The following is a 21925-nucleotide window of genomic DNA, read 5'->3' on the forward strand; positions in this document are numbered from 1 at the left end:
TTTTAACTGCACCTTATGTATAATTAACACTTTAGAGATAATTTTCCTGATGTCTAGCAATGCCCTAGTGTGATCTCTTACCAGTCTCCTACTGGTGCAAAATGCTAATGAAGCCACCAGACCTGAAGAGCAAATCCACCCCAGGGCCAGGGCCTCAGTTACACAACATCTTCGTTTTTGTCTATGTGCCTTTTAGGTGGTGTTCAGAGACAGTCTTTATGAATCAACAGTAAATTCTTGCCATAAAACCATAAGCAGTGGCAAAAGGATTCAGAATAATTCCTGAAATTATTCTTAAATGCATTTTGAATTGACTTCACGTTGACTCCACAGCACATTTATGCAGCAGGCTGTAAAATCTGTAGTATATATTTATTCCATTGCCAATAACATTATTTTTAAAGCATTTCAGATCATCATCAGTTCGTATCTGTGCTAACATCTGAAAAGGAACTGTTTACTACAAACTCATTTTAGTGTGAGTCTGGTAATATGCTTTACAGTGTAGTATGCATATATCTGCATACTACAGATATATGCAGATATATGTAGTAATAATAAATAAACTGAGCTTTATACAGTAAGTTTCATGGAAACCATAATATTTGGTATTTCTTTAAAAAAAAACCCAGCAATTTGCATTCCTTGTTCCCATATGATTTTTTTTATACCAAAGGCCTGACTTTCCTAATATTTACAAGTCCAGTGGGATATAACAGAAGATGCAGTGATAATTTCAGAATCAGATCCTGAATTTCTTTCCCTGAATCACAGAATTACAAAATTATTTAAGTTGGATAAAACCACCAAGATCATCGAGCACAACCTTTGACCAAACACCACCTTGTCAACTAAACCACGGCACTAAGTGCCATGCCCAGACATTTCTGGAACACTTCCAGGGGTGGTGTCTCTACCCCCTCCCCAGGCAGCCACATGCTTAACAACCCTTTCCATGAAGAAATTGTTCCTGATGTCCAACCTGAACCTTTTTTGGCCCTTTCTAGTGAGAGTGGTTTTTTTTCCCCAGTGGCACACTCCTGTAATCTACAAAGAGTATGTTTGGAAAAAGGCAGTTGTTTTGCTCCAGAAGATGTGAAAAGGAGAGCACTCATGGTGCTCATGGAGCTCATGGAGTGTTAGGTGAAGCATGCTGCATCAGCTAGCAGGAGTTAGCATCCTGCAAAAACTACCATGGGAACCTGAGTATCTGCATCTCCCTCAGGTGGGACTGGATCATACCTAAGGACAAGCAGTAGGAAACTCTGCAAGAAAGAAAAATGTATAAAAGAAATTCCTGTACTTGAAAGTCTCATTAGCAATAAAGAGAAGAAATCAAAATTACAAATTAATCTGACCTTTTAAAATCTATTTTCATTGTTAGAAAAAGGAGGAGGAATTACATGAAGGTTTAACCCAGAGAACTAGTAGCTGAACTTCTGTGAGTTCAGGACAGCTGAAAGTTCATCAGAGATCCACTGCTGAAATGCAAAACTGCAGAATTTAATCTATACAGAGGAGAGGAAGGAAGTGAGATAAAGATTAAGTTGAATGAATCATGAGATCTTCAATGACCTGAAAGAAAATAAAAAGTAGGTCAAATTAGTAAATTATTAATAAATATATATACTATATATGGACAAAACCTGAAAGATAAGGTCCCAAAATGTTAGAAAATTAGATTTTAAAGATAGCAAGCCTGTTGATAATATACATAGTGAGAATACTAAGGAAAAAAACTGGTCTGCTATTCCACAGAGTGGGAACTCTATTTAATCATCACTGGTGATGCGGATACTTTCAACCTCAGTCTTCAATTTTAGAAGGCAAATGTGATTTCACTACTAGCACCACCAACAAAAGTCCAAGGCTAGAAAAATGAACAAATAAACTGGAAAATACATAGGCAAGTTAAAGATTTCTGCACAGACTGGACCTGATGAAACTCTCTCATGGTTCAAACTGTGTTAGAATTGCTACTGATTATTTCCAAGAATCAACAGAATGAGGTTCCGGAATGTGGTGGCCTGTTCACCCCCTAATTCTGTATGTTCATCCTGTTCCCTCCCTGGCCTTGGCCACTCCCTCGATTTCTCCCTATTTTTTCCTATACCCCAACCCCGTCCAGGGACCGTCCCTGGGCCCCTGAGAAAACCATCCCGCACCCAGCCCACGCTGTCTCACCACCGCTGAACATCACGGGGACAAGATGTGATTAAAGCCATCTCAAACCCTCATGAGAGACTCTTCTCTGCCTTCTTTACCACCACTGCACTGTAACGCTGCTGGCTGCCGGAGCCAGATCGCGGGGCTGTCCGAAATGGACTCCGGGATGCGATCAATCGCACGGCCCTAGGAAACCCTCGCTGAGCTTTCAGGCTGCAGCAGCCTGCTAGGCAGAGTCCAGAGGCTGCAACACCAGAAAACCCAAAAGGGATTGCATCTCTCTTAAAGGAGGGAAGGAAATACCTCTACAAACTGATCAAGTGAATTTCTACTAAATAAAGAGGTTTTAACAGGCTTTGTGGATGGGGGAGAAAGACTGAGGATCGTAACAGTTTCTTATAATGTGCTCTTAACAAAAAAACCCCAAAAGAACAGTCTAGGCAACATAAATACAAAATTACTTGGAAATAATTAGTACTCCAAAGATGAAAGGATACATTGAACAGGATTTCACTTAAGTCCATCCTGGATCCAGAACTATCCAGGACTTTCATCAAGACCATTGATGACTGAACAAAATACACTTGCACTTGGGGACTGTATCTATAGGAAGAGGCTTCAACTATGCTGGACCACAACATTACAATTCAGAGGGATCTTGGCAGACTGGAGCACCTGAAATGCCACTGAACAAGGAGAAACAGAAGGTTTTTACACATCCAAAGGAATAATCAATTGCACAAGTATGTAGCAGGATAAAAAAAGCTGTTCTATGGATCACAAGCAGTGCTAGGCTACTTTGCATTATGCTGATGCTGGAATGCATAAGTAGGAGTATCACAAATAAGACAATGAAAAAATAATTTTAATCTATCCAGCTGTTTTTATTTAAACTGGAATAGTCTGCTCAGTTTCCAGGTCTACAGTCCAGGACAGTTGAGAACTAACTAAAGAACCTCAAGAGGAGGGAGACCAAAAGAGCAAAAGATTCTGAAAACCCAAACTACAATGGCAGGTAGGAAGCTCAAGAGTTCACTGGAGAGAAGAGAAAGAGAAAGAGAGAGAGAGAGAGAGAGAAAGAGAGAAAGAGAAAGAGAAAGAGAAAGAGAAAGAGAAAGAGAAGAGAAGAGAAGTGAAGAGAAGAGAAGAGAAGAGAAGAGAAGAGAAGAGAAGAGAAGAGAAGAGAAGAGAAGAGAAGAGAAGAGAAGAGAAGAGAAGAGAAGAGAAGAGAAGAGAAGAGAAGAGAAGAGAAAAGAGAAGAAGAGGTGTTCACCTACGTCAAGAGGAAAGGGAGAACCTACTTTTCATGTGTACCAGTTAGGTTAGGTATTAGGAAATTTCCTGTTTACCAGACCAGTTAAGTAAGGACTGTTGGCACTCACAGACACTCTGAAATCTCTACCACTGCAGGTCCCTGACCATCTTGTTGCATTACTTCAGGGGCAGCTGATCAGAGATTGAGATATGATGAGAACCCAGACAGACTCTCAAAATCCCTTCCAGCACTATTTCCTTCCTCTGCTATGGTTTTAACGAAAGCAGGGATTATCCTTTGTTCCTTGCTTTCAGATTTGGTGATAAGCACTAGCTTTAGTGACTGGCCATGATGAGTAGTCAGGACACAGCCCATCCCATCCTTTTGCACCCTTTCTGCAGGCACATAACCCGGGCTAGGGGCACATGAACCTGGCACTATGCTCATGTGCTTCAGAGAGTATTTTCCAGTTGAGCTCCCTTTCTCAATGCCAAATCTAATAATAATTTTATATCACGACAATCTGCAAACAGCCCTCAAAAAAGAACCAAGCATATTTCAGAAGATTAGTGGCATTCCAGAACAGTAAGCCAGTGGGGGTTAGTTATTTTGGATGTGCTGGGATGGCTCAAACTGCACAACAGCATTATTCATTCATAAATGGTGATAAAATGACCACATCTCCTATGCAAGGGAAAAAAAAAAAAAAAAAAGACAGTATAGTCACCACAATTCTTCAGGTTTCCCAACTCAGGTTTGCTTTTTGCTTGTCCTGCAGGTTTGAGTTGTGCTTACTTTGCTTTGAAATAAAAAAAAAAAGCAACCAGCATCCAGATTCTGCCCTTGTTCAAAATTAAATAAGATATGCCCCACAGATTTTAAAGGTATTACAAGTCAGTATAAAACAGGTCTAAAAGAGCAGAATCAGATATCTCCTCTATTTATACTTTAAGAAAATAACATAAATGTACCACAATATCAAACAAAACCTTTTATTCTGATCATTTGTGACTTAAAGAACGTTTGAAAATGCAGGTATGCTGCTAACACCTGTGTAAATTATTTTAAGGAATTAAAAAATTTTATATCAGAAACATTACTATTACTACCAGATGCATTCTGTTGTTCCATGTTTTCTGAGTTCTTAGGAAGGTCCACCAATATACTCTAGTGGAAGATGTCCCTGCCCATGTTAGGGAGGTTGGAACTAGATGATCTTCAAGCTCTCTTCCAACCCTGACCATTCCATGACACCAATCTTTATATGGTTTATCCCTTTCTCTCAGACATCACCTTTGCAGAGTCCCTATTCAAGGGTACTGAAGTAGCATGTATGTTTCTGAAATGGGTATAAAAGAAACAAAGCCAAAAACTCTCCAAGACTTGTCTTATGGGATTGCAGTAAATATCAGGTACTTAAAAGTGATGTTATATAATTTCATATATCAGAAGGTTGCTTGTGTGATGATGTCAATGTTCACTGTATTATAAATCTGGTATAAATAACACACACAAAAAAAGTGAAGGGTGTTTTTTTTTAATAACAGAAAATTAGTACACTTAAGACTTCCTTCCTGCAAACATTTGCATTCAAACACTTTCACCCTGTGATGCATCTAATAATTCCAAAATCAGATAACTGTTTTATCTTCACATTAAAAATATGAAAATATAATATAAACATATAAAAGAATTTGGCAACAAAGTCTGTATAATGCAAAGGATGCCTAAACACTGTGTTTTTGGATTACAGGCTCACTTTTAAAATCTTGTCTGTTCCTTTGCAACACTTGGTATTTCCTGAAGAGAAAATGGAGTAAGAAACAGTCTATCAGAATGCACAGCAGGTTCTCTTCTTAGTTTCATTTAGAGACACAACGTCTAAGTCATGTAATACACAGGCTTTCTGTAAAACAAAAGCAAACACTTCATTAAGATAACTAGAACACAACAGTTGAAAAGTTTGCTTTTTCACATACTTTAATGTAAAATATTTGGTGAAGTCACTGGATATATTTTTCCTTTGAATATTTAATTAAATGATTGAAGTTTTCTAATAAATTAGATGGAAACCATTGCCCATGCAAGTCCCAGTTTGGCATTGTTACATTCTTTAGCTGCCTCATATATCTCTCCTAAATCTGAAGGTGACAGAAAGTGTCTTTTGAGGAGTCACTACAAGCCATATGTGCCAGTCCTGTAAATCTTTACTCACATGAACTGTTCTAGAAGTACAGGTTCTTCTGTTGACTACACCAATTTTAGCTAATTTTCAGTTAAGTACGCTTATCTTTGCAGTATTGAGCATGGGTTGAAAAAGTCCAGTTGAAAGGAACAGGAAATACAGAGTATCAGTACCCACTAAAAAAAAAAGGCATGGGCTATTAACTGTTACAAAGGACATTAACTTGTTTTGTGAAATTCACTAAAATTCTCTTTTCTTGTCTTGCCTCTATTTAATAACCAGGAATACCCCCAAATGGAAACAGTTCAGTCTTTATCATGATGAACTATCAAAATAGCATTCCACCCTTGTAAAACATTTATGTACTGATTGCAAAATCAGATTATAACAAAAATGAAAATCATCAAAACCAGGACTCTTCCTTTCAGCAATGAACTCAACTAGATAATTAGTGTTGACCAGAGAAACAATCGAACCCAGTTGTGCAATGCAGTACATGTCGCAATCTTGTACTCTGAAACTATGAACACTGAACCCTGAACTAGGGCACAAAGACACAGAGAGTATTGTCACATGCCCAGGAAAATAAAAGCCCCAGCTTCTCTACCTGCCACTCTCCTGCCTGTGTCTTGGCAGGTTTACCAACTAAGTGCAGAGAAGTAAGTGAAACCACTGGATTCACCACATTCCTCTCTCAACCCAAACCCAACAGCCATAAACAACCATTTCTGACAATAAAGAGAAGCTTCCAGAGACAACTGCTAAGCTGGAACGAATGAAATCCAAAGCACAGGAAAAAAGAAAGGAAGAAAGGAAAAATGGCATAATGTAGTACAATGCTAATCATGATTCAAATTGAAAACTTACACCTACAAAGTCACAGGATAGTTGAACATTGACTACATCCAGAAAGATTCACCTAAAATTAGTCGGCTGCATCAGAACGAAGGCAAAATATCAAGTTTCCCACATGCTACAAATAAGCTTTATGCCTCTTTGGCTGAGAATATTCATCACTACCTAAAATGCTGGAGAAGATGCATGAATTTTTTTTCCTTTTTCCTTCTGTAGCCACAGTTCCAGCTCTTCCAGAGCGCTGGCTGCCCTGTGCCAGAGACATCCCCACAAAGAGAGCGGCTGAGCTCATTCCTCCCTGGGGCTGCAGGGACCCAGGGAGGCTTCCACAGTGCATGGTGCTGGGGGGAGAAAATGAAACATCTGGGAAGGCATCAAAAGTGATGGATAGAGAAAGGAGCAGAGGGCAGGAAATGTATTGTAGTGTCTAAACCCCAGGATGGATGCTGAAGCTGTCATCAGTAAAATTATTAGCAAATACTGTCTAACTGTAGAGTGCCTGCAGACTGTGACTTACTGATTTTAGGAATTTCTTGTCATAATGAATTATCTACATAATGAATTCTCCACATAAGGAAGAAATACAGCATGTGCACTTTTACTGGTTTTTTTAAAATTTATTTTTGAGTGGTAAGGACCAAGAGACGTAACATTTTTATTACTCTTGAGAATTACCCACGAATACCAACATGCAGCTTTATAGCTGCATGTTTTAAATTTTAGTTTTAACTAAAAAAAGTTTTAACTTTTCACGCAGTTGTGGGAGGTACAGGCATTAGCTATTATGATTTCTGATGGGCAAAGACAGTATTTGGTAGTCTGCAAGCACAGACAGTAAATTTAAAGTATGAAGACCTTTTTAAAAAAGGGAGCAAGGTACAATCAAAAGTACACAAACCTAACCTTGTCATCTCAAGGAACAAGATACCACTCTGGTTTCGAGATAAGATTCTGAAGGGAATATAAAAGCTTTGGAAGATAATGGTAAAGTAAGAAATTTAAATTCACTCAATTGAGACCAAGAAATAACAACACTGAACATTGATTGTTGTGAACATCAACTAAGTATGTTTTGTTTCACCCCTGCTTTTTCTTGAGAAGAAAACAATCAGTTTAAGTAGTAAAAAAATTCTAGAAAAATCCCTGTTTGAACAGTTTCAGAATTAAACTTTCACTTACTTAGAGAAAACAGGTAATTCAAAGATGTTGCAGATTACACTTCAAGATCAAACTTTATGCTTTCAGTCAAAGGGGAGAAACATATTTCCTGAAACACTTAGGATACTTACTTGCATCCTTAGCATTTTACTACTTAATAGTACTTTTGGGTGGTGAGTAAGCTGCTCATGTATCCTTAGCAAGGATCCTCAGTACTGTTAAGCAATTAAGAATGGTGAAACATATTTGATAATGCAAAAGTTCTTATTAATCTCTAAAACCATTATTTGATAGTTCATCAACAAATTAGCCAGGACAGAAAGACAAGAACTACCACTCCACAAATAAAGAACAGCCATTTTAAAATCCATTTAAAAGCTGAGGACTCTTAATCACTTCAGTTTGTAAGACAGTTCCATACAGGGTCTTTGTGAAGCAAATAAGGCTCTGGGATCCACTTAAGCAAATGTGCTGCAGACGCATTTAAAAACTGCACATTCATAATCTATAGACATATGACAAGTCCTGCATAAAGCATTGAAGCAATGATCAGATTTGGGCAATCCCATGTAGTGCTCAGCCTCAGCCAAGCCTTGGGAGAGGTGGGGCACCCCCTCTCCCAAAATTACAGCAGGGAGGTATGCAAATCTCTCCCACCTGTGAGAACAAGGCGGGCAGCATTCCTCCTCCAGGGCTCCGCAAACACTAACACTTCCAGCTCACATTTCAGCTCAGCTTGCTGTAACTCACTGCCCCACAAGTCAGCCAACAAACAGCAAAAAACTGTGAAAAGGTGAGAAGAACCAAAATGGTACCAAGAAGCTGGAGTTTCCACTTGGGTATCTCGGGCAAAGGGGGGTTTTGAAAATACCGCCACAGACACAGATGCCACTGTACCCTGCAGTGATCTCAGTAAGATGTTGAAACTTCCTGCTATCAAATACTAGTTTTTCCTGTTAAATAGCACAGCAGACATCTCACCTAACTGGCAGGCATCTCTTCGAGCCAGTTTTAAATTTCCTACTTAAAACTGCCCCCCTGGCTGTCTCTCCTTCCCACTTCTAAGCAGAGTTTGTATGACTGGCATGCAATAGATACCTAGACACAGTAATTGTGATGAGATGGCTGAGTTACCAAATTTCCTTTTTTTTTTCAATCAAGGCAAGAAAGCTAGAGTGGTATATGAAGGAAAATGTAATGAAGAAAAAATCCCACAACATCTTTTAAAGGTTTTTAATGGAGTAAATATATAAATCTTCATTAAGCTCAGCTGCCCATTCCTTGCTGAAAATCTACCCACATTAAGGGTCCACCTTCTCTAGCACCAGTTTTTAGTATTTTGATACTGGTTTAGTTATTTTGAAGGTGGGGCTCACTGTGGGTTTGAAAGAATGAAAGGATTTTGCTTTATCCGTATCATGTCCCAAGTCAAATTCAGACCTGGAGTGTTTGCTGAAAAATTAGGGGCTTTGGAGAAACAAACAGAAGAGACTGTAACTGAGGTTACTATTATTTGTATCTTATATCAATTTTAAGGATTTTTATTCTAATTACAAAATGATCCTACTTAATTACTGCAATCATTTTGTTTATATTTAACAGTGATGGTCGACAAAGATTGGCAGAGAACTTCATGCAACCAAGTCCATGTGACTTCTGTGCCTGAACTGCCATTAGAGAGAGCTCAGTTATTAATAGTCCAAACACTTTCTATGCATTTTCCCTATATTCTGTAATTCTAATTATCTGTTCAAAATGCAAGAGAGTAGTCTTGCAGTAACAATGGGCTGGACATGGCACAAGCAGTGTTAAGCAAGGGCTAGGGATATATTAGCAGGGAAGGCAATCATTGTGGGAACAGGGACAAGAGCAGGAGAGGAGGATATGAGGTCTGGCACAGCAGGATCTAGCTGCTGCTGACTACATTCCTCAAGAAATGTTGATGAAGGTCTTGTTCCCAAAGCCTGCTATTCCACCAAGCCTAAAACAGCTAACCCACTGGCAAAGCGTGGGGCTCTATCTCCCTCTCCTGTTACTACCACGTAGACTGTAGCAATGCTGTACTGCAATTAGTTATTTCACAAACTTGAGAAGACAGCTGTGGATCTCCCTCCCGTGAGGTTCCTCAACCCTACAGATCATCTAGGTGAGGTTTACTATAGTTGCATCATAAAAACTCTATTTAAGAGAGCAATATATCCTCAAAGCCAATATCCTGCAGAAGCGGCAAATGCCAGAAGTAAGCCAAGTCTCTAACTTTCTTTTGGTCTCCTGGAGTTTAATTTACTTAATTTGAATCATATGAAACCATATAGGCTAAGATATGGAGGCCTGTAAAATCAGTGGAGGGAGAAAGGCACCTCCAAAACACAATTTTATCCTAGAGACTCATGTCTTTCCATTGAATAGAGATGATTCCAGACAACCAGACTAGTCATGCAAATTTCAGCTGGCTAAGGTTGCATGCTAAGATGAATCTCATCCCCTATACACAGACATTGTGATTAAGTTTTGATTTACATGACCTAATTATATGCTACTGTTTCCAGAAGAATATCTGGCTCATTCAATGTCCAGAACAGACTTTTAAAAAAAATTAAATAAGATAGTGTAGTTAAATTATGCCTTACACTGCACCAGCACTGAGTGAGTTGGTAGCATTTATCCTCTTTGCTTTAATCTCTGTACCTCGGCTCCCACATGTGCAATGTTGAATATGCTACTTGATGTTCCTAAGAACGTTGAGGAGATAAAATCTAAAATGGATCTAAAGTACAGCAGTACAAGCATTATGAAAAACCTCTTGAAGGAATTAATATTCTGTGGTCAGTACAAGATAAATAAAGGGCAAATAAAGCCTGGGGCTCCATGCATGACTGAGGATAATAAAGAAACACTGAGTATGCACTGCTGGAGACACAGGGATCTTTTAGACAAACTAACAATTCCATGAACCTCAGCAATAATGAAATCCGACTTCCTATGGATTTGGGTCTTGAAGTGAATTAAATTTGATATCTGTGATGCAAACTCCAGCTGGAGTGGCTGGTTGAAGCATTTTTCAGTCTCTCTATGTAGTGGTCTCTATTTAATATTCTATGAACTAATCCTGGAGACTTTCCTTCTGCAGAGTACTCTGCCTCTCACCTTATTTTCAAGGAACTACTCAGGAACTTAAATATCTAAACCAGCTAACAAGTTCCAAAGGTACTTTAAGAGCAAAGGAATAGGAAACACAGTATAATCTCAAAAATCTTGTTGCCACAGGAAAGAAATGTAAAGAAATGAAGGAAGGGCAAAATTGAGGCCTGCTGCTTCTGAATGTTCGTCTCGAATGACATCCAGCTGTTAAATATTAAATGTTACTCTCAACAGCACAGGGCAAGGTCTTAAATGGATTTTCACTGTTCTCTACTCAGCAGATATATGTTTATTTAATATGATTAAAATAATCTTAGTAGTCAATCACTCTTGGGAGGTAGGAAGAACGTAAGTTTTGGTTAGTTTTATTGCAGTTTTCAGAAAAAGGTGATAACTTCATTAACTCTTTTTCCCCCTTTTTTTTAAATGGAGTTTCTTTCCTGATTCTAGTTTAGAAAAATACCAACAATCACACACACAAGGACATATAAAAATGCTTGTAATATTTTTTTAAAAACCTGCTTGAGAACACTACTGCTTGTCAGGCATGAAACCAAAGAACACAGAAGAGCAAATGCTAACTGTATTCTGGGTGGTATTTTTTTGGTTTTGATTGTTTTTAGAAGACTGACTCACAAGTACAAATAGTTCACTGGAAACCAGAAGCATTGTCAAAGAACAGCTGTCATCTATTAATGAACAGGTTTAGGCATATCTGAGATTCATAAGAATTGTGAATAAATAAAATACTGTTATTTATCAACATGTCTAAGCAAACTCCTGGAATAATCTGTGTCATTAACATTTATTTCCACAGCAGCCTTTCAAATACAATCAGATCAGTTACTATTGCCTTTCCCCAAAAATTTGTCAGTCAGAGGAAGTTAAAACTCAAGTACTGCATTCAGTTATTATTAACTGATTGGTTTGGAAATTGGGAGTTCTCAGAAATATGGCATGACTCCTTAGCTGTCACCAATGTAAGCTGTCAAAAAAACATCTGATGGTTTTAATGAGACTGCCCATGTAAATTAGAGCTGCAGAACCAAGACCCAGCATAGAATGGCTGGGATGGAAAGTATCTGAAAGGTCAAGCAGCACTTTAGCTATCCAGATCACTGGTACACAGAAGTCTTCTCTCTCCCTTAAGCCCACTACAAGAAAAACTTCAAAAGAAGAGATGGGATGATGAGCACAAAATAGTGACAATACACTCAAACACCTGCCCTTTTTTGTTTTGTGTTGTTTAAATGTCCGAAACTTTTTAATTTTTTCTTTTTCCACAATCCTCCACTGAACCACAACCTGTTCTAAATTTCAAAAGAATCAAGAAGCTTAGTACTTCTTTATGAGCTCTATAACTCTGGACACCAATCTTCCCCATCTATAGGAGTGTTTTGTGTAGATTAAGTTACTAAGGAAATGTCCACAGTAGACGGCAAGCAAGAGTGTATATAAAAAGTCCTAGACTTCCTTGGATTAATACAGTCTACTGCAATGCATCTGAGAATGGTCTACTGCCTGCCAGCCTGCCCTGCCTATTTATCTTACCTCTGAGTAAGCTTCACGCACTTCCCAAAAGCATGGCCATAATAGACTGTTCTAGGGAGTTCCTTTCTTCTGTGGGACTGGGAAAGCACTGACATGCTTCCACTGAAGCATCTCATCAGTCTGGGACAGGTAGTCCTATTGCAGAGGGAAGGGAGGCCCGATATCCCCAGAGATAGGTGCCTTAGGCCAAAACACTGAGCAAAGCTGTATCTCCTTTTTACAATCAGCAAATACATATTTCACCACTACCAAATGGATGTACGACTGAAATGATCTCAGACTGGCATCTATCATGTCATTTTTCACAGCTACTAGTCACACTTGCTACTGCATTTTCCCTTCTCCAAAATTTCATCAGTTAGAGGAAGTTAAAATTCAAGTACTACATTCAGATTTCACAGTTTTGTGAACAGGCAAATTATTTTGTCGAACCTGAAAACCATGATGAAACTGTAAGGTAGATTTTTTTTTTCCACCGCAAACTCTTTGTTATCAGGCCAGTGGTATAACCAACTGGGCTAAAGGGGTTCTTGTTTAAATCAACAATGCATTTTACTAAAAATGGCAAATTATACACCAAAGTAATGGTACATGATGCCTCATCAGGATTCCAAATATTTTTAGCTAAGGTGAAACGTTACTACAGACAAATATGACAAATCCTCATGGGCACGTTTTCCAAACACACATATATGCAGAGCATACAACTGTTCAAAGCAGTTCTAATTAAAACCAATCAGCAGTACAACATGTTGAACGTGGTCTGAATTTTTTTGCCATGTCCACACTACAAAACCCATGAATTTTCATAAAGGTGAGTAGGAATACTGAAGTTTCACTTACAGTAAAGTAAGTGTAGGCAATCTTAATGTGAAAAATACCCAAACATCATTTCTGCATGTGCAGAGAATTCTCTTAGATATCATCCAAATACACTCTGCAGAAATGCTCACTTCTCACATTTGTCTTTGCAGCAGTTACGATCACAGATATTGTTTTGTAGTTTTCATGTTTCATACTAACAATATATTCTCTATTTACAGTAGACAATGTCTTTTTCATTTACAACAAAATCAGTTATCTTACTTGAGACTTTTTTCCAACAAGCTCAGTAACTCAAGGGCTTGCCATTATTCTCCTGTTCTAAACAGTATTTGACTGTTCAGTTGCTGTGCTTCATTTTCATGTTAAAGTAACCAAAAGATTTTTTTGCCTTTTTTTTCCTTCCCCAAAATAACCAGCTACAGCTTGTGTTACTATGTAGTATGACAGGACCCCGATTTAGAAGCAGTCCAACCCTGAACTATTATTCTGACCAACCCCTATGGCTACTTAATCAAAACACTGTTATTTGTGACTTTGTCAGTAATTTTGCTCATTCATCTTTATTATGACTTCAAGAGTATTTGGAGTGGAAGGTTAGTTTTGTATACCTAATACTGGTGATGAATGGCAGTGATAATGCACTGCATGAAGAACATCTATTATGTCTAAAATAATATTCTACTGTCTAAAAATAAGTTGCAATGCAAAACATTTTCAGAGCTAATGAACAATAATTCAGTCCTACAAAAGAATTGCAACTCTGAGGAGTAAGGACCTTTAAGCCAACACACTCAAGTTGGAGATGCTGACTCTGACAGCTACAATATTGATTCTACCACTAATTAACTCAAATCTTTAGGCCCTGATAACTTCAAAAGCACTAGTGTAAATCAGCCAAACAAACAGCTATGAACCTTGGATAAAACATTTTATTGCTGAACATAAAAGCTCCACTGATTCTACCATCATACAGCATCTTCACTGTGTGCACGCTCTACAGAAACCTAGAGGAAAGAGGAATCTCCTTGGCACAGAAGTGGAACTACTCTGGAGCTGTTAACCACTCTCTTAAAGAAAAGCATGGGAAATAAAGCCACAAATGCAGCCTTCCTGAATTTTCACTTTCTCTCTGAACTGTATTGTACTTGCTTGCCTCTTCTGTTTTTCTCTTCTCCCACGATTCTTCTCTCCCACGTTTCTCCTCTGTATGCCTGCAGCTACAGGATCCCCCCAAAACATTAACTCTGTAATGCAAAACCAGCACTGGCTGTGCTTTGCTAAAACTATTCTGTAGTTACAACCTTGTTTACCCAATCTGTCAAGAAAAATTTCCCATTTTCTTTCTACTTAGAAAAGAAGCCTACCTTTTCCAGGATTTCCTTAGTCAAGACTGAGAATGCGTGCTCAATATTCACATTTTCTTTAGCACTGGTCTCAAAAAATGGCATTCCATATTCCCAAGCAAGCTGAAAAACAAATGTAGGAAATGGGAAGAACATTCTTTAGGAAAAAAATCAGTTCCTTATGCTAGTAGCAAGAGATATGGAGGTGTTCTGACTGCTTCTAACACACTATTAAAAACACTAATTAAATACATGACTGCTCAGTAAAGTACTCTATATTCATCCTCAGTCTACAAATTTCAGGTAACTCTTAAACCATTCTTCCTAAATTTTTGCATTTTCAAAACAGCTTTTTAAACCTTTCTTTACTTGTAAATAACAAGAATAAACTCCAGTGGGTCTGTTCTCAGTGTTGTGATTTATTTGGAAAATGAACTGTCTCCTAAGCAATTATTTAGAGGAATAAACACTAAAATAAGAGGAATAAACACAAAAAACACTAATGGAGTGCCTGCAGATAAAAATATGACAAAAACTGTTGAAAAAAATTGGAATGATGAAATAGAAAAAAAATATGTTCCTTTATGCTAGACAGACAGAAACACAGAGGTAACAGGCAAGCAAAGAAAACATATGCATGCAAAAATATATTATGGTAAAAGGCAAAGAAGAAAATACTTACAAGGGCAGCATAGACTTTACAATGGTTGGGTTTATTTAATTTACTCCTGTTGTCTCATTTCCAGTGTATTTCAATTAGAAATAGCTTTGAATTATGTTGGCATGAAGAACAGAACCCTAACACAACGAAACTAATGTTTTTTTTAGGTCCTAAATTTTTCTACTTTATACAGTTAAATACATGGAGAAGAAGAAAAAAAACCAATTGCATCGTCTCACATGGGAGGGGCCAAGGTGGGAACAAATATGCCAAAAAACCCATACTGGGAGAGTCTATTCTCATTGCAATTATTCCCATTGCAATGGATCTCTTCTTAGAATACATCTGGAGAAGATAATCCCAGGCAAAGAAAATACCCCACTGCTTATAATGTATAGAAAATCCTATAATTACTGACCACTTAATGATTTATTTGGAAGGCTCTCCATTAGGATAAAAAGTCTAATGTTGGTAACTTCTGTTTGCTTTCAACGAGGTCTAGAAGTAACTAATCAACATTTGACAAAAATTCCAAAATCAGGCATGAAGATGCAGATACAATAATCAGACTTCAAAGTTTTAGTCAAAATGTAATAAAGATTAAAGGTAAAAAAAAGTAAGCAAAATGGTTTCCTTTCCAAAATGCTACAAGCAAATGTAATTCTGAAAATAAAGATGAGATCTAACTGATTCTTTAGACAGAGACCACTTGATAAGGGATTCTGAAACTCAGTGGACTGCTGTGAACTGTTTTCGGTACTGCAGCAACTTGTTACAGAAAGTTAAGATCATTTGACTATTGCCAGTACAAAACAATGACACATAATGGGTCCTAAAGAAAAATACAAGCAATAAAAAAATACTGGGCTAATAAAGTAGAGAAAACTGGTTTGCTGATTATAAAGAACACAGAAACTACTATGAAATAGCCCTTTTCCTTCCTTGTATCATGTAACAGGTTCCTAGAGGTTACCTATGCACAAACTCTGATGAACACAAACCAACCCCTTTAATCATGGAACCACAGAAAAATTTTGAAAGATAACCCCACTTGAAATGAGGCTACTGCCCACACAAGACTAGGTCAGCTGGGGCTTTGTCTACAAAAGTCTTGAAATCCACCAATGATGGAGATTCTGTAGTCTTTATGGGACCCTCCTCCATGGCTACATCACCCTTCTAGTGCAAATAGTTCTCCTCAACTCCAACATGAACCTCCCAAGCCAGGACTTGTGTCTGCTGCCCCTTGGTTTATTGTCTGTCTCTACTGAGAAGAGTCTATTTCTGTCATTCCTCTAGTGGCACTTCAGTTGCTGTAGACCAGTAACTGCTCCTCAGCCTGCTCTTTACCCAGCTCCCTCTCCTCATGGAATACTGGTACTAGACCCCAATCACCTTTGTACCTGTCTGCTGGACCAGCTGCAGTTTCTCAACACCCTTCTTCACAGCGAAGAGCCAAAGCTGGATACAATGTTCCATGTGGCCCTGCCAGCACTAGGTAAGGGGGTAATAATCTCCCTAGATCTACATCCATTACCCTTCTAACATAGCCCAGCACCTTTTAAGCCTTTGCTGACTTATATTCAAGCTGGTGTTAATTTTAACTCATGAGTCTTTCGTAGCAGGGCAGTGACTCGTGACTTGGATTATTCCATCACAGGTGCAAATCTTTGCGCTTCATGAACTTCACGATGTTTCTGCTGGCCCAGTTCCCAAGTTTATCAAGGTCCCACAGAATTGGTGTTCTCCCGTGTGGTGTGCCAGTCACACCCCTTAATCTCATGTCACATGCAAATCTCCCTCTATCATCAGCCAGATCACCAATGAAGATGTCGAACAATGCGACTGAGGCAAGGCTGACTGGCTCCCTGAACCTTCTTCCTTGCCTTTTAAAAAGATACAAATCATGCTGGCATCTTTCTAGTCAAAAGAGATCTCTCCCAACCACCATGATTTTTCAGAGTTGACTGACAGCGGCTCAAATCACAATGATCAGCTCTTTCAGCACAACTGGGTGAACTTCATCATGTCTATGGCCACATCCAAATTTCCTAAGCAATTTCTAATCCAAAGCTTTCCTGCTGCTGGTTGACCTGCTCCTTACAAAACCATGACAGTACCTGCAGAGGCCTGGGAGCAAGTTCTATTTGTGAAGATCAAAGAAAAGAAAAACCAAATCAAATCAAACAAAGAAAACTTGACTACTTGAGCCTTCTCTGTATCATGTTACTACATTGCCTACTACATCTATTAATGCACCCTCATTTTCTCTATATGTGCACAATATTGACTGAAGAAAATTAATGCATGCATTTTTTCGTTTTACCCTGCATACTGCTAAATTCTGTGGCAAGCAACTCCTCCAAAAATGTAGCTCAATGGAAAAACCCCCACTAGTCCAGTGGTACAGCACTCAAAAGTATGAACACGTATTTGGCTACTCCCTCTCCTAAAGACAATAGACAGGCATATTCAAAGAACTATTTCATTTTCCTTTGGGAGCATCTTGAATAGATCCATGAATAAAATACCTAAATCCATCTACAAACCTGTGGGAATTATGTTACTGGGAAATGATATTTTATAATATCTTTGATAACAGTTCAGAGAATTTGTGTGAAGTAAGATCGTATCTTACATACAACAATAAAATAAGTAATGCTAATACTACTTCCTAGCAAAGTGCTGGTATGATTTCTTAGTGTTGAATCAGAGAGATATGTCTGAAATATTCCTAAACTGTGCAGAGTTGTATTACATGTGAAAAATCAGCTTTGAAACTATGAATCAGCTTCAGTTATGAGGACAGCAAAAGCAAAAAAAAAAGGAAGAAAATTTTACTTGGCTTTTTCTGTTAGAAAGATTTCATAGGAGAAAACCAGCCACATTCTACCAAGTCATATAACCTTCAACATTTTTATCTTTCAACGAAAAAGATAATGATATTGGGGAGTGAACAGAGGAGCCCAAGAAGGTTGAGTTAAAACTTTAGTCAAAGTGAGTAAAAAGCAATTAATGCAAGAAAATTAATTTTCATAGTGTTAAAATTAAATATCTCAATTTTGGAGTGATCAAAATTACATAAGTTTGTACAACATGAATTATTACATTATTTTGTACAAAAAGAAACAACAAAAAAATTTCTCAGCATTAAATTGAAATGAAATTATATACGACAACCACTCAGTTACAACAGATTTTTACAGAAATGCCAATACAGATGATGAGATTCCCAGGGAATCTAGGGTTCCTCTGTGCAAGAAACTGAAGAGAATAATACTTAAAGCTCATACTATCAGGGTAATACGAAATATGTAGCTATGAGTTATTATTTGTCAAAGTCAGAATCAAACTGTTCTCCCCTCTTAATATGGATACTTTCTTCTTTAGAATGAGAGGACAATTACTGTCTCTCTGCTAATGGAATCTTCCTCCAGCACACTCAGTCAGATCCTTCAGCACTTGTAAATCACATTAAAAGAAGAAATAGGATAATACAAGAGTTGCTTTGCCTCAAAACACAGGGGAAGTCTAGAAAGCAGACTAACTGGGGAGGAGGTAATGATTTGTTTCTGAAAAAAAAGTGCTACATTAAGAGGAATTTTGGGTGCATGGTTAAGAACCCAGAAGTCAGAAAATGTCATGGTTAACACCCTATGCAAAACCCTACTACTGCCCTCTTGTGCACATGCATCCAGTGACTCTCTAAGTTTCTGACAGTGCTTTCTTTGTGTGAGAATACAACACGAGTTTTTCAGCAACCTAATTCCTTGTACATAGATATGGTACATTAACACTGAAAACATCTTGCCTATGAACTATGAACTTTCAGGAGTGTAATGCTGTCCAAAAGGTGGTGTTATTTTTTTAAAGCTCCCTAATCTGGGATTATATAATTGGCAAGAAGCTGTGTTTTTCTTTAAACATGAGACATCCTGCCTGACTCACCATGCCTGAAAGCATAGCAGGAGGGCTAATTCCAAGTTTCAGAGAACAGATGCATACAGTTTGCAGTAGCAAAAGTTATTGGTATATAGGACATGCTCTCCTGCATATTTAGTTATTATACCATTTCTTCTGTCATAGCATGACTTCTGAATTTCCTCACTGGCTCTCAGTGAGAGACATTTGCCATTCCCTTTAGAACAGCACTCCCCACTTAGCAAGTTCTTCCCCTACTCACGGTCAGCAGCTATAAACTCTGCTGTAGTCTCACCTACACATCAGATATGCAGTTATGGGGAGCTGGATGTTCAGTATCTGTCCAGTGTTATCTAAAGCTATCCACAGACAAGGCAGATCACTTTGCACAGGCTGCCAGAATAGTTCTTTATAGTCAGACTATAGCAAAAATACCACTGATGGGTGGTATCAGAAAAATTATGCAGAATGTATTACATTTTAATATTCCACATTACAACAGTACTCTGAAAATGAAGACTCTGTATAAGATTTCTACTGTAGCACCTATAACTTTTAAAGTGCATTTTAACCTTTAAAAGAAAAATCAGTATTCTAAAGAGATCAGCTAGGAATTACTTAATGTATTTCCAACACTCCAGAACTCCACAACTGCTCTTCTAGAGCAAGTCCTAATAGAACTTTTGGAATTCAGGAGCTTTTTACCATTTTCAGTTTAACAGCTCACAGTCACACACTAAGAAACTCAGGAGGACCCAAAGAAAGTACCAAAGATACCTTTTCTCCTTTCTGTTTTGGAACTACCCGTTCTGACTCCTTATCACACTTGTTGCCCAACAGTATTACGTCCACTTCATCACCTGCTTTCTAAAAGAGAACCAGCATTAATAAGTGTCAAGTAAGAAAAAAGCAAACAACAAAAGCCCTTCATCTTCAGCTCACACTAACCTTCAGCACTCCATTTCCTTGAAAGTAAAGGCTAAATTCTGTTGTGACCTTCATATGTGCAAATATTTTCCACCAGTTACTGGGATTTGGAGGAAAACAGCAAGATTGCAGAGAGCAGAAAAAAGCTACTTAGAAGTGCCACGTGTAATTTCCGACCTCTTTCGTAAGATATAAAGTATATGGTGCATGGGCACCATCTTCTGATGAATGCTCCATCTTGAGGCTTTAAAGTGACTGGAAATACCCTGAATTCACAGACACTGCCCTCCTTAAAGTAATAGATTCATGGATTGGCATATGACTCTGGTCTACATCCAGCACTCACAAGTAAAAGGGAAGGAATTTGCTGCACCTGAAAGAGCATCTCTCTGTGCTTGAATTTGCACAGAGACAGTAAAATTACTTTCAAAGTGTTCAAACTCAACATAAAAGTCTGATTATTCCAAGACACTAGGAAGAAGGCAATAGATTTTTAATGAAGTAAAATTTAAAAACCTCATTGATTCCAAAAGGAAGAAAAATCTACCTTTTTGACCTTGTCTCCATCTCTATTCCTCTAATCCACTCACATGCATGATGACTGTGAAATGCACTGGGTTTTTTACATCAGTGTTATTTTAAGATAAGTCATTGTAACTGTATGTGACTGGAATAATGACAAGGAAAGGGAATAGCTCTGCAACAGCATGTGGAATTTGAAAACTGACATTCCTTATGAAAATCAGAATATTTAAAACCCCTTTTGGTGCTTAAATGAAGGACACTTAAGGGTCTTGATCTACAAACAACAGAAGCTAACGTAATCTGATGCCATGGCTTTTATTCTGGAGGTACATGCTCCCACAGCTTCCCTGATGACTCAAAACGCCTGGTCTCAGGCTGCAGATCTCTCTACAGGGACTTTGATGAAACCTCTGATCTCTGTCAAATCCTTAACTTTTGTAACTTTGCCGTAAGACAAAATCCATCACAACGATACAGAGAAAAACCTCTATCCATTAAAGGATGAAAGAACACTATTTTTAGTCTCTTTCTACTTTTACAACAACTTGAAGACTTCATCAGTAGGCACAATTTAATATTAAGGAACACTGTTTCTTTTTTTTAATCCATTCTCCTCTTAGAGTCACTTAGACTTATTCCATACCTACAGTTTATGTTCAAGAAAATGTAGTATTAAAATGAAGCAAACCTCCTAAGAGTACAAAGTACAGGGCTAAAATAATGAATTCCTCTAACCTGGATTAATAGACCAAAATTTTGGCTGTTTCAGAATGCACTGAAACTTCACTCATTAAGATCAGTGGCTCTCCTACATAAAATCACATACATCAGTCCCAAAATAGGGTAAATAGACAATTAAATCTCATTATATAATCAACTTTTAATTTGAAAGAAGACTGAAGGTTGATGACGGTTTTAAGAGTGACATTTAACTTCACTCTGAAGTTAAAAGTTGAGAGGGAAATATTTGCATACTGCATATACAAACCCACTGAATTCATTCTGTAACTTAATTTCTGTATAAACAGCACAAATTTTTGCAGTAGGAATGTTCTTTCTAAACAGCTTCAAACAATAACAAAATTTAAATGAGGTTTGAGGTACTAAGCCTTTCAGTGAGTATTTATCAGTACTACCAGTCACAAAGTATTTATTTCTGCAAATAATTACTATTTCTACATCAATATAATGCATTAATGTAGTCTCACTTTGTCTGGATCCTCCACCAAAGCACTTACAGTTCTCCTTTTTTACAGATGGTATCTTGCAGCTTCTTTCATTTAGAAAAATGAAGATTGTAAGTCAAAATGATGTCCATTTTAATTTCTGAAAATTTATTTGTATGAAGTCTTAAAAAGTTAAGTCAATACAACTAGGCAGAATTTTGACCGTGTGCTCAGCTGGCATCAAAC

The 21925-nt window shown here is 37.8% G+C and overlaps 1 protein-coding gene across 2 annotated transcripts in view; it reads right to left on the reverse strand.

Annotated features, from left to right (window-relative positions):
- Positions 1–4399: 4399 nt before the first annotated feature.
- LOC104690435 (ras-related protein Rab-10-like) overlaps positions 4400–21925 on the reverse strand; it is a 33277-nt gene continuing 15751 nt past the window's right edge. The window contains exons 4-6 of one of the 2 annotated variants that reach the window (XM_039549934.1): positions 19839–19928; positions 14501–14602; positions 4400–5327 (exon numbers count right to left, since the gene is read on the reverse strand). In XM_039549934.1, coding sequence (XP_039405868.1) covers positions 5253–5327; positions 14501–14602; positions 19839–19928 — 267 coding nt within the window. In that variant the 3' untranslated portion in view covers positions 4400–5252. The remainder of the gene's footprint in view (positions 5328–14500; positions 14603–19838; positions 19929–21925) is intronic. The other variant, XM_039549935.1, reaches the window with a different exon arrangement.

This window comes from Corvus cornix, chromosome 2 (genome assembly GCF_000738735.6).
Source record: "Corvus cornix cornix isolate S_Up_H32 chromosome 2, ASM73873v5, whole genome shotgun sequence".
Taxonomy (NCBI): domain Eukaryota; kingdom Metazoa; phylum Chordata; class Aves; order Passeriformes; family Corvidae; genus Corvus; species Corvus cornix.